At 38.1% G+C, this 13045-nt stretch overlaps 1 protein-coding gene across 6 annotated transcripts in view; it reads left to right on the forward strand.

The window, feature by feature from the left end:
• Positions 1–13045, forward strand: part of MCTP2 (multiple C2 and transmembrane domain containing 2) — a 222974-nt gene that overhangs the window by 186751 nt on the left and 23178 nt on the right. For all 6 annotated transcript variants that reach the window (XM_008535761.2, XM_070618934.1, XM_008535763.2 and 3 more), the window contains exon 19: positions 994–1035. In XM_008535761.2, coding sequence (XP_008533983.1) covers positions 994–1035 — 42 coding nt within the window. The remainder of the gene's footprint in view (positions 1–993; positions 1036–13045) is intronic.

The following is a 13045-nucleotide window of genomic DNA, read 5'->3' on the forward strand; positions in this document are numbered from 1 at the left end:
GCTCATGGGAATTCTGGGAGGTAACACGGTATCAGCTCTGGAGAAGTTGCCTGAGGACTGCTCAGTGGTTTTATGGGGTATAGCAGAGTACTCTGGGTACTTTAGAGTTCCTCCATTTGAAGAGCATGGCACCCACCATTCTTTTTGCTATTGGAACAATGACATCTAAACAGCACGTCTGACCTTTGCAAGGTTAAGAAGGTAGGTAAGTGTTCAAGCTGAAAATAGTCCCTGGTTTTCTAATACCCAGCATTCTTTCCGAGCTACTGAACCCATCTGATTGTGTACCAGTGTGTGTCAGCTTTTAAACATTGCAGTGGTATGATTAAAATTTACCGATTAAATAGGGAAGATTTCTAAACGAATCTGAAAAGCCCTATTTGCAGCACGGCTGGTGCTGCGGCCACTGAACTAAAGCCAGGTGCCTTTAGTCCAGATCAGAGCCTAGAGTTTCCTCCCCTCACCTGCCTCCCCCCACCAAGCCCGAAGCCCAAGGAAAACAATAATACCATAGAGAAACCTGTAACTTATTCTTGAGATTGATTATCGTCAGACTAATGCATTTTCTACTGTCTAATGTTTTGGTAATGGCCCCAAAGGGAAAGAGCAGTCATTATAACAATGAGCCTACCACAAACGGAGTAGGCATGGTGTTCTCAGCCTTAACAGAGCACTGGGTTCATTTGTCAGCGTAAGAACAAAACTGTTTACAGAAAGTGCAACTTGGCAATGCGGTATTAAAGCTGGATGCCTTCAAAGGGCACTTGCCTAATAGCTTTATTTATAGTTCACAATTTTACGTAGATTATGCATATTGTTTATAGTCTTTCCAGTCTGAACTTTAGAAGCATTATTTTTTAAGAGGTTATAATGCGTCTTACAAATACAAGTGTTTAAATTATATCGGAAAACTTTAAAAATGTATATGAGTTTAATTTGCATTTGGTAATTTGGGTTGATGTTTTATTAACAAATTGCGGGGTTTCCTTTCAGGAGAGCACAGACATAGATGAAGAGGAGGATGACGACGACAAGGTGAGTGGGCTCAAGAAAGAACATGAAAGAGAGCATTAATGTCTCAGCAGACTATGTGTGCCCAGACTGAGTCAAACTCTTTTTTTTTTAGTACTATAGAGTGACCAGTAGAGTAATTTTCTTGTAATTTATAAAGGATGCCCCTTTTTAATATTGTTTTAAAATGAAGATGAAAAGGGATAAAATATACGGAATAATTGGAATATTATAAAAAGCATACCTATAGGAGGCCTGTCATTTGATGCAAGCAAACATGAGCTGTCCCCTTGGTGTAGAAAAGGTAGATGAAAGGCAGCCTAGGAAGTCACAAGTAAGTCAAGTGGAATTGCCGTTCCTTGAGCTTCGTGTCTGCACTCTGTGGGGTGGTCACCCACTTCAGAGCCTGTCACTTTCCCAGCTGTTGCTGGCAACGCTTTCAGCTATATGTCTGTGTACATCTGTCCTTTTTTCTTCTCCTGGGAAAATCTCTCAAATCTGCTGCTTTTGTTGTCATTGCGCTTTCAGACAAACCTTCTGGAACAAAAAGAAAAAAAGCGAAATGTCAAATGAGATGCTACTAGCTTAATGGACTTCCAGTCCGCTAGAACCTGTGGGTGTCACGGGCTTGTGGTGGTAGTTGGAGAGGAGTCTAGCAGGAGAGGAAAAGGGCAAAAGGGAGAATCTTAAGAATAAGTATCCAATATAAACTGCCCAGGAAATAAAGACAAATTCAAAAACACTGGCTCCATGACGTAAGCAGCCTTAAAATTAATTGAGCATGCCAGATGGTTTTGCCCATTTCAAACAAATTGGGTGGATTACAAAGTAAATCTTATTTGTTGTGCTAAGATGATCATTAATAGCAAAATAACAAAATAAAGTATAATATTGTTTTAAAGGGAATCAACCTTTTTCAGAATAAAGGTCACTCAGATGCAACCTTATTCTCAATAAATTGACGTGAGTGGCTTGAATATTGAAAATAGTCATAGCCAAGCTAAAGTGCATGATGGGATGTTTTATCAAAGGAAGCGCAAGTATTAAGGAAATTATTTTAAACCTGTACTAGGCAAAATCCTAAATCTTATTAACAAAGGCTTAGATATGAAGAAGATTCCTTTCTGTTTGGCCAATCCTATTTAAATGAGCCACCTGTGGAAGAGGACGTCATCACCTTTTATGGATAATTGTGACCATGTGTCTTTGGCCCATCTGATAAAGGAGAACATCCAACCAGAAGGCAATGAGTGAAAGCATGGTGTTCAGTAACTGGCAGGCAACAAATTCAAGCCATGAAGTCTAGACCAGTGGTTGTCATGGTCTAACGTCGCACTGAGGTGCATCAGGGGCTATCTGGGGGCCTGGGGGCGTGAAGTCGAGCTGTTCGGGCTGTGTACCCAGCCTTTCTGGGCAAGGATGATCCGAGCATGGCCTTCCACACAACAGTTGTGTCAACCTGTCCCACACTGAGGGCACTGGCACTACGACTCTCTTGTTTCCTCCAGGGCAATTTCATTCTTGAGATGTTTTGATTATAGTGTTTTCCTAGTATTTAATAGCTACAGCATGGCCACGTTTGTTTTGCTTCCTCACTTTCATATTTCTATGAAATCTTCTAGAAGAATAAGTCTAAAATGAAATTTTGACTTGTATTTATGCCTCTTCTGCTTAACCCAGCCCTTCTATTGTTAGGCGAGACTGGCCAACTTTGCAGTCCTTGTCGGTATCTTTTCACTCTTACCTCTCTAAGAGATTTGTTAACTAGAAGGAATTTCAACTTTAAGAATTCCTGAGCACACATCCACATGTATATTACAATTCATTATTTCTTCTCCATGGATCGCAGCCTCCCCAACCGAGATGTGCTCATCATCGACCTGCACACACAGTCCTGGGCCACTCCCCTCCATAGTGTCTGTAGCAGAGGGCTTACCCACGGAGCCCTTCTGGCTTCTGTTGCATGTTAGACATGACAGACCGTGCTTCTGGGAACTGTAACACACCCAGTGAGAGATGAAATGTTTACAAATTATAAACACACAGCCGTTTCCTTCCAAACCAGAAGAGGAGAGGGGCTCCTTTCTACCCAAACTATCCATCTTGAAAGTGACACTCCTTAATTGCCAGCGCCCCTTCCCACCAAATACCATCACGGACAACTGTGGAAGATGAAAGCATGCCGGGGCCCCTTGGCACGACTTCCTCAGGAGATGGACACATTCCCATATTCTGCCTGTCTCCGATGCACAGACCAGGACACGGTCTGGGGTCTGTCATACTTTTATTGTCTGGAACGGGGATTGTTGTAAAATGACATCATTGAAGCCTCTTATTCCTTCTCATTGTTAAAAGTCCATGGTAGCGAGCTGTATTAGAAATAAAATCAGACTATTTTCAGTTATAACATGGAACTTTCTGCTAACTAGTTTTTTGGCTTTTAGAAAACTAACTATAGAAACTGAACTTTGAAGAGAGGAACTCTTTCTTTCTTATAGCTGATGGCCTAGGCAAAAAATTGCTTGTTACAAGTATAGTTTGCTGGGGACTTCAGAACAAACAGATAGTGACTAAGTTCAGCCAACAGCAATCAGCTGACATTTCCTATTTGTATTAGATTCCATATGTGGAATTCTTCTGTGTGGACCTTATTTGTATGGATGAATTACAATGAAAATTGCATTAATTTTCTACACAGTAAAGGTCAGTAATTGAAGCATGAACCAAGAAACTATTGTGTAAAATGCTGTATCCCATGCTTAGGAAAGGTCACGTAGAGCCATAATATCTTGTTTTCATTGCGGAAGGTATAAATACTTGCATCAGACTTTCTTTCTTTTTCCAGCCCAACAATCACTTACATAGAATATTTCAGCATTTACTATTAACATCAGGAAGAAAGAATCATAAGGGCATGTAAAAAAAAAAGAAAAAAACCATTCCTATTGCTATCGTAAAGAAACAGCACTGTGAAGCCTGCATTGTGGGTTGGTTTGTTTTTAACTTGGCTGTGAGAAACAGGACTGGAATGATCTGTTCTTTTAGGGTTATCAATGAGTTTACAATTGCATAACAGTGTTTATGAAGGAAAAAAAGTCACCCCTTTTTATCGATTATGGGTGAAAACAAGATATGGATGTTTTCCTTTAAGAAGACGAGGAGCATCTACTACATTTGTGTTGATCAATTGGGGAAACTTTTATAATGAAAGGATGGATGACCCTTATATCTCTACCCTCTTTTCCCAAAGTAGGATGTCATCATTAAAATTTAAGTACATTTTAAATCTTCAGTTTCAGTGTTCAAAATTATTTCCATCCTCCACACCAGTTGGTCCACTCATGGCTACCCAATTAGAACCTTCTTAGAGGAGCAGGTGGCTTGTGTATTCGGGAGGAGTCCTTGCTGCAGATGAACCTGCAGAGTCCTTTGGACTACGTGGTGGGGTCCATCATGCCTCATTTCCTGTGTTTTCTTGTTCCAGAGACAGAAGATGGTCTGTAGTCCCTCAACCAGGAAAGCCTATCATTCTTAGAGGAAGTCTTCTTACGATCTCATAGTGAGAGTAGTTTTGCTTACGGTTCCCTCAGGCTTTCTTAAGAATTCCAAAACACAGCCAATGAGTTTGATTAGTGATTTTTTTCTAACTATTGACTAAGCAGTGGTGCTTTAAAATGATGAAGTGTGGCATTTTTAAGAAAATAAAAAGTCACATAATATCTTTGAAAGGTTAACAATAGCGGAGTGTATACACACACATTTTCAGGGCATATACATCTATAGAGAGGACATATTTTAGAGGACCTGCTTAGGGATAATTTTCAGGGGAGTAAAGTAAATGGCTGTTCTGATTTAACTCCTTTTAATTTGATTTAATATGATTTTTAGTGATGAAGTGATTTAATGACTAACATTTGTACCGTACCATCTTACTTTTAAGACTTTAATATTAAAATGGATTCCAGCCAATTCTTAATTATCAGTTTATGCATGTTTTGAATGAGAAAGGATTGGCTTCCCTATTTCCTGCAGTTCTTTCTCTGACACATCGACTTGTTCAGATTTTCCTTTGAGAAATCAAAGCTCCATTCTTAAAAATGTTTGGGCTTCTTTACCTTTAGAAGTAATCCAGACATGTTATTAATCTGACCTTTTGAAGCATTATTCATCCTATTACTATCAGGCTCGCTAATATTCTTTGTACTTGTGGATTTTCTTTGTGATTTCTACTGTAAGGATTAAACTTAGTATGTTACTCCCAAAGGTTGTGAAATATGATAGATAGATTATTTATCATTTTATTAGCTAATGTGCATGTCTAACAGAACACAGTCAGAGGCTCTGATTTTATAGCCTGTACGGCATTTAGATATTTCATTTCCCATTGCCTAAAAGTTTTATATCATGCTAATGTAGAATACATTGGATATTGTATCTCAATTATCCACAAGTCATTGTTTTTGTGAGGAGAGTAGCTATTCCTCTTGTCTTGGCTGATGCAGTCTGCTGCTTTGCTGTGGTTTGCCCTAAGTCACAATGATCCACTGAAGTTTACAAGATAATTGATAGATAATTTACAAGATAATTGATAGAAAGGTGGCGACACCACTTTTTTCCTCAGGAGAAATGTCATAATTTAAGTAAGCGATAAATGACACAAAGGTAATAATTTAAAACAAGACTATGTTGAGTAAGAGTTATTTAAATAATTAGACATAAAAATATCAATATTTGTAGAGTGTTTACAATTTGCAGGATGTTTTTATATGCTTTAGCTCATTTAATACTCAAACCATCAAATTTGATCTTATTTTCCCCATCTTCACATAAACAAACTCAGGTTAAGAGAAATGAACTAGCATTCCTGAGATTTCCCAGCCAGGATAGTAGCAAGGCGCCAATCCAGCTCTTCTGATCCAAATCCTGTTTATTTTTGACCATGCCACATTGTTATGAAGGAAACCTGTCATTAATTTATTAGTCTATTTTTCTGCATTATTATTGACAACATTCATGGAGTGGTTTCTCTGTCTCAGAGCCTCTGTAGGTACAAAGACGGCACCTATAAACAAGGTGTTCCAAAGTCATTAATCAGAGTGAATTTGATCGCTACTTTCATCAAAGTTTGACACTGTGTTGGGCAGTAGAGGTGAAGTGTCTGGGTGAGTCAGGACAGCTACAGTTTGAGCCGAGTCTTAGGGTAATAAGAATTACTTACTGCATTGCTTGATCACATAAATATTTTGTCTTCCACCTTCCTTACTCCCTAACTTCAAAGAAAACTAAAGGACATGCACAGCTAAATCAGCAACTGCAGCTCATTGTGTGTTTACCTACAGTAGTTACAGTGATGGAAAACCATTAGCCTTGTTTGCCTTGTGGTGGCATGGCATCTGTCACTTGGCTTTGAGAAACATAAGGAAGTCAATCTTCCCAGGGTCTAAATTCCAAATATATATTGTTTTCACTGTTCCCAGTATTTTAGTTGTGTTTTATCAGCATCTTCCTCTTGATGTTATTGTTCATTCCTTTTAGTTTTTCAACCCTCCCATTTGATATCAGGTGAGATTTCTGGTGCAAGCCAAAAAAAACATGTTGGTAAATACTAGTCAGTGTGGAAGTGGTTTATGTAATGAACAGATAGCTAGAGCAGTTTAAAACCACTTAGAAATGATGTCGATTCAAAATCCAGTCTGTTTTATATTCATTTTCCAAAGCCAGAGTACTACTTGAGAAGGACGTACTCTTCTGGAAGAGCCCAGATTCCTCCCGCCCCCGTTTTAATAGCATGCACCATGGAGTTGACTCTGTGTGTGTGTGTGTGTGTGTGTGTGTGTGTTTCTCCATGAACACACAACACATCTCATGGGAAGAAGACCTGGAGACAGTTCCCAGTGCATCAAGCCTGGATTCCCAGGGAATAATTTTTAATCTCCTATATCAGATATATTGCTTCTTGTTCTTTGTTATGACAGATGCTGAGAGGTTTTTTTTTCATGCTAAATGCCACTGAGTCTATTTCTGATGTTTATAATTCTTCAAGTTTTCAGATTGCAGGCTTTTAATATTCAGTGGGATGAAACAGACCAAACACACTCCCATTTAAAGTTTAAAGTCATATTTTTGCATCTTTCTCCTAGAAGGCTGACATTACTGGGAATATCTTGAGATAGAGACTTTGCGCTGATCCCTCTTGAGCATTCTGTGCATCCTGTGACAGATATTACTCAATTGTTAAGCATGTCAAAAGGGTATTTCGTGACATGGTCAATTTTCAGGACTCTCTCATTTTGCTTAGGAATTAATAGAGAAATGAGAAGTTTTTCCTAAGTCAGAACATGTGGGAAAGATTTAAAGTCACATACTGATTATATAATTAATTCTTAGCTGTAAATTCATTCTGATGGTGTTAATTTTCGCCCAGAGGCTCAAAGCTCGTTTATTGCACCTATGGTGCTATGCTCATTGGAGACGTGAAGAAGGCAACAGGCCTTGAAGAAGGAAAGATTCACTTCCTGATTTATTTTGTTTTTGTTTTTGTTTTTAAAGAAAAAACAAGCATGTTGAACACAGGCACATTATTTGTTCTTAATTCAACTGCCTATAAAACTTAGCCAAAAGACTCAGTTGGGTTGACATTTTATCAACAAATGGACAATGAAAAAATACTAATCTTGCATTCATCTTTATGTGATAATATGCATTTTTGAGTTACAGAGATGCAATTTGTCATTATTTTTCTTACAATTATTAATACAATTAAAATTACATTATTTTTCATATACCCTTTCTTTAAAATGTATAACAAAACAAAGGAACTTTATGAAATTTGAATTCTGGTTCTGGAAAGTTCCATGCTTTCATCTCTTCTATTATATGGTGATACATGCCTGCTTATAAAGTAGACCCTAAATCATGTGAATTTTACTGATGCCTCTGTGATTTTTCAAGTTTGTACTGAGAGAGAAAAATCCATTCTTTTTCAAATGTAGGAGTCTAAAGCTACGTGTTTAGCCACAATTATCCTGTTCATTTGTTTAATCACACCAGTGGCTATCACTATTTTTATGACACATTTCCCTCTATAAATTGGAAGCCTCATATGTTAAGGAAAAATATAAGCACATGTGAGAGCATTTCTGTCTTTGTGAATGAATCACTGTTAGTCTTCCTGGGCAATCTGGTAGCAGCAGCAGATGTAATGTTGTGTTTGCTAAACTGTGTTATCCCCACATTCTCTCGTTCCATCTGAAATGTGTAAATAAAGCCAGCAGGATGCAGATAGAACTGCTAGATGATCTTTCATACGACGCAGGGCGACATGAGTAGACTTGTCCTGTAAGACCATTGCTTTTGAAACTTAAATTAACCTTAGTATTCTTTAGACAACAGGTTATTCCTTCTTTTGTCTCCTTGCATTCTTGAAGGGAAGGGACTCAGGTTTCTGAAGCACCTCGTGTTTAACAAGTGCCCCACATGGGATAGAATATTTAATTCTCCAAACACTCCACTCAGGGTAAGGATTATGAGCTCCCTTTTCCAGATAGCAAAATAGGGATGCAGAAAGCATAAGGTACTTGCCATGATCTCAAAGCTAGTAGATGACAAGACCAGTGTTGAATTTAGTTTTCTCTAGCCCCGTAGCCTTTTATTAACAAAATGTATAGGCCAGTGAAATTGGTACATCTTAAGGTTTTTTCCTCCCTAACTTTTCATCTGTTGGTGTAAACCCTGACTCCAGCTCTTAAAAAAGAATGAATGTATTTTACTATGTGTAAATTACTGTATGCACTTTATGCAGATTATACCTAAATAAAATTTGCTAAAATGTTGAACAAGATAAGTAATAGACAAATAAGAATAGGAAGAAATGTTTTTCCTCAAGTGTTTTCAAAAGGCATGAGTTAACCTACATTCTCATGAAAATTGGGGAAAATAATGCTAGAAAGGAAGAGTAGATAGAAATATGTAACTGAACAAAGTTTTTCAAAATTATACATTATGTAGTAAGTAGAGACCGAGAACAGAGAGCCATAGACACTGAAGAAGCAAATGGCAAAAAGAACAAGTATGAGCTGAATGCCCACCTTGTGAAATGTCCAGTAGGAACCTAAGGGGCTTCTTGTAATGCTGAAGACCCTTGCTCTGAAGTTAATAGTCCTGGACGGAATTCTCTGCCACATACAGTATGAGAACATAGACAAACGTGAACATAGACACGTCACTTAAGCCCTTTGGACATCAGTTTCCTATAAGTGGAAATGCTAACACCAAAGCTATGTAACATGTCCATTGGTATATTGGCGGATATAATTAAAGAGAAAAGACCCATGACATAAATAGTATATTATTTTAAAAGAGATAAATTTTGCAGTGCAGAGAGTGCAAAGAACATTTGCTACTAGAATGGTGAAAAGAATAGAGGTATAACACAAATTGAGAGGACAGGAGACAGTATGGACTGGTACCCTGAGGAAAAGGCTTCAAAAAGGCCAGGAGCTTGAGTTGGACGTTTCGGTCATGCTGCCAGAGTTATGAGGCCTAGAATCTTCTCTCAGACTCTAAGCACTTTTTCCCAGGTTGATGTAAATAATCCTTTGATACTATTCTAAACCTGGTACCCTGCTCTTTCCCCACATCCATTCACTTCTCCATCAAGCGTGCACTGTGTCAGCTCTGAGGATGCACCCGCCACAGTTGTTGGGGCTGAGAGCACAGGGTCGGGTAAGGCAGTCTGGTCTTTTCTGTTGATCCACCAGTTCAAGCAAAGCAGAGCAGAGCAGGAAGGTTATGGGAGATATTAATGAAACACCTAAGTATGAAAGCATAAATATTTTCTTGTAGCATAGAAGCTACCATGCCTTGCTAAACACACAGAGATATTGTCCAAAGGCCACTGAAGACATTCAGAGAACAGAAATGATATTCACCACTAATCATGAAGGTATTTGCTCTCAGTTGAACATTTCCCTCTCATACATGGATAGCAAATGCAGAGATTGGAAGGAAGAGGTGGAAGCATATACAAAAATGTTTTTCCTCCCCATCCAGAAGAATATTCTGGAAAGAATTAGTCCCTTTCCGTGCTAATGAATTTTAGGGAAAACTGACTTAGGTTGATCACATATCCCTGTTTGCCCAGAAAGTTTCCATTTACTGAGTTTTCCCCCCAGTTATTAAAACTCAGTCTTGTATCTAATATTTCCATTAGCATCAGCTTGGATGAGTTGCGTAGGCTTTCGATTTGTGCTTTCAGCTTCTGCTGTGGTCTTTACTGGTGGCCGTGAGTTGCGTGAGCAGGAGCTAGAGTTTTCAGTGATGCCAGGTTAGATCTAACACTCGGGGATGACCCATCTTGTATTCCTGACTCTTTCCAGGGGCTAAGTAACTAAAACCTGGCTTTAAAGGAAAGCTTTTGGATAAAACAAAGTGCCCTCAGATGAGCTCCCCACTTCTTATCTCAGGCAGCAGTGGAGAAGCATACAAACTCCCCCTCCTCAGCCTCCTGCTGTAGCAGTGTGCTGTGGCCCGGCCATTGCCAGGGCCTGGAAGATGCGTAGAGCCTCTGAACCACCAGTTCAGAATGGTTAGTGAGAAGGATGAGAAATTATAGGGTGGGTGTGTATGAAATGTATGAAGACATGACAGTCCATGGATAAGAGAATAAAAAGTAGACTGAACATCCTTATTTTAATGTTTATTTCACTCGTATTGAGTAAATCTGCACTTCCTTATTTTTACTGTTTGATAATGCTTTTTTAGTGAGTAATGATAAATACAGAAAGCACATGTTTAATGAATAATCAAGTACTGATATTTCACTTCTCAATATACTCATTGATAAACTAACTGACGGATGTTTGTTCACATTTCCTATCCACCCCGGAGGCCGTGATCATATCACTGATGTATGTAAACCTAAGTCACAAATCTGCTGAAAAGCCTTCAACAGTTAGCAGTTACTTTAAGAAGATCATTTCTGGAAATGGGATTTTAATTCACACAGTTGTAAAGGCGTGTTTGTGTATCTCTCTGTGGACCATGACTTTTCATTTAGATCAAATGGCTGCTCTTCCACATTAATTTATCTCATCTTCCATTCCATGGTTTCATGTATATGTATGAAAAATGGCAAAATAGCTGTCCATGTGTTGACTCCAGTAGCATCAACATATTAAAATCCTTGCGAAGGGTCAAATGATGTCAGTCTTATCTGTGTGCCATCAAATTATTCAAACAGAATATCAGATGAGTTAATTCTGAAACTGTTTCAATTTTTTATCCATTATATGAAATCAAAATCAAGGTTTTGCAAATTAACTTCGCAAATGATGAAATCTCTGACATTAGGAATGCCACTGTATATTTGTTTAAACACTTAACATTGAGGGTTATTTAATTTTGTAGTGATAATATGAATGCAAATTTTGATGGAGCACAGCATCATGGGATAATAAGATAGTCTTATTAAATGAAAGAATCTATGAGGCCGAAATGTACTTGGGACTGACCACGATGCCCTGATTATCCACGATCACACAGACAAGTGATAACGCTCCACCAATTGAATTAGAAGCTGTAGTGTCCACATTTGTAAATGTTTTATATATACAGAGTTAAGATAGCAACAAGTAAATTTTCGTGACAAAGATGTCAGATATAAAAATATCCTTCAGTATGGCACTGTGCACTTTCTTTGTGCTGTTGGTCATCAGTCTGATTTTAGGAAAGTTTGAAACTTGAAAGAGCTCTCAGTCAACTTAAATACCTCCCAAAGTTATTGAACTCTTGGGAAAAAAGACGTCTTTTAAATTTTGTTGCATTTTGATCATAATCAGTTGGAAATTTGTAATCAAAATCTGAAATGAATGAAGTGCTAAGTAACTTCACTTAGTGAAGCTTTTAGTGAATAGAAGTAAATTAAAAAAGAGCTGGCAAAAAAGACGATGCATTTTTTTCCTTCAGAATATTTAGCACAAAGTAAACTCTGAGGTCAAATGCTGTGCATGGTTCAATGTTTAAATTTTGAAGTTACACTTTGGATTATCTCAATTTGTAGAAAAAAATCTTTGATTTTTAATAAGATAAATATATATTCTACTCAGGAATGGAAGGAAATTGAGAAGCCATTTATTTTTCAGCACAAATTTTGTGAAACATTCAAAAGAATCATAGAGACAAATTTTTTGAAGTCTTGACTTGAAAAAAATGCCTGACAGAGAAAGTTCACATGAATGGATACAAAATATAGTGCCTCTGAAAATATTTGGACTGAATGTATATAGATTTCAAATAGAAATTTGAAAAGTAGAATTGAGAATATTCTCCATGTACCACATTTTTGTTGTGAATTTTCAAGGTACCTCAGTAGCTAGAGAGAGTATTTTGTATTATGTGAATTTTTTTCTATTATATATTCTATATTTTATATGATATAAATATTTTATGAGAGTGATTAATATTATGGTCTACAGTAGAGTCAGTTAAAGGTATCAGTTTAATGACCAAGTACAACTGTGAAGATGACTAAGGACAATTTTATGAAATATTATAAATGAAAAAATGACATTAAAGAGTACGTTCTTGGGGCCAGTTCTGTGGTGCATCAGTTAAGTTCACATGCTCCACTTCGGCAGCCTGGGGTTCTCCGGTTCGGATCCTGGGTGCAGACCTATGCACTGCTTGTCAAGCTGTGCTGTGGCAGGCGTCCCATATAGAAAGTAGAGGAAGATGGGCACGGATGTTAGCTCAGGGCCAGTCTTCCTCAGCAAAAAGAGAGAATTGGTGGCAGATGTTAGCTCAGGGCTAATCTTCCTCAAAAATAAAACAAAAAAGGAAAAAGTACATTCTTGGGCAAACCCCATGGCTGACTGGTTAAGTTCGTGTGCTCTGGTTTGGCAGCTCATGGTTTCACTGGTTTGGATCCTGGGTGCTGATCTAGCACCACTCATCAAGCCGTGCTGTGGTGGCATCCCACATAGCAGAGCCAGAAGGACCTACAACTAGAATATACAAATATGTGCTGGGGGACTTT

Source organism: Equus przewalskii, chromosome 1 (assembly GCF_037783145.1).
Source record: "Equus przewalskii isolate Varuska chromosome 1, EquPr2, whole genome shotgun sequence".
NCBI lineage: Eukaryota > Metazoa > Chordata > Mammalia > Perissodactyla > Equidae > Equus > Equus przewalskii.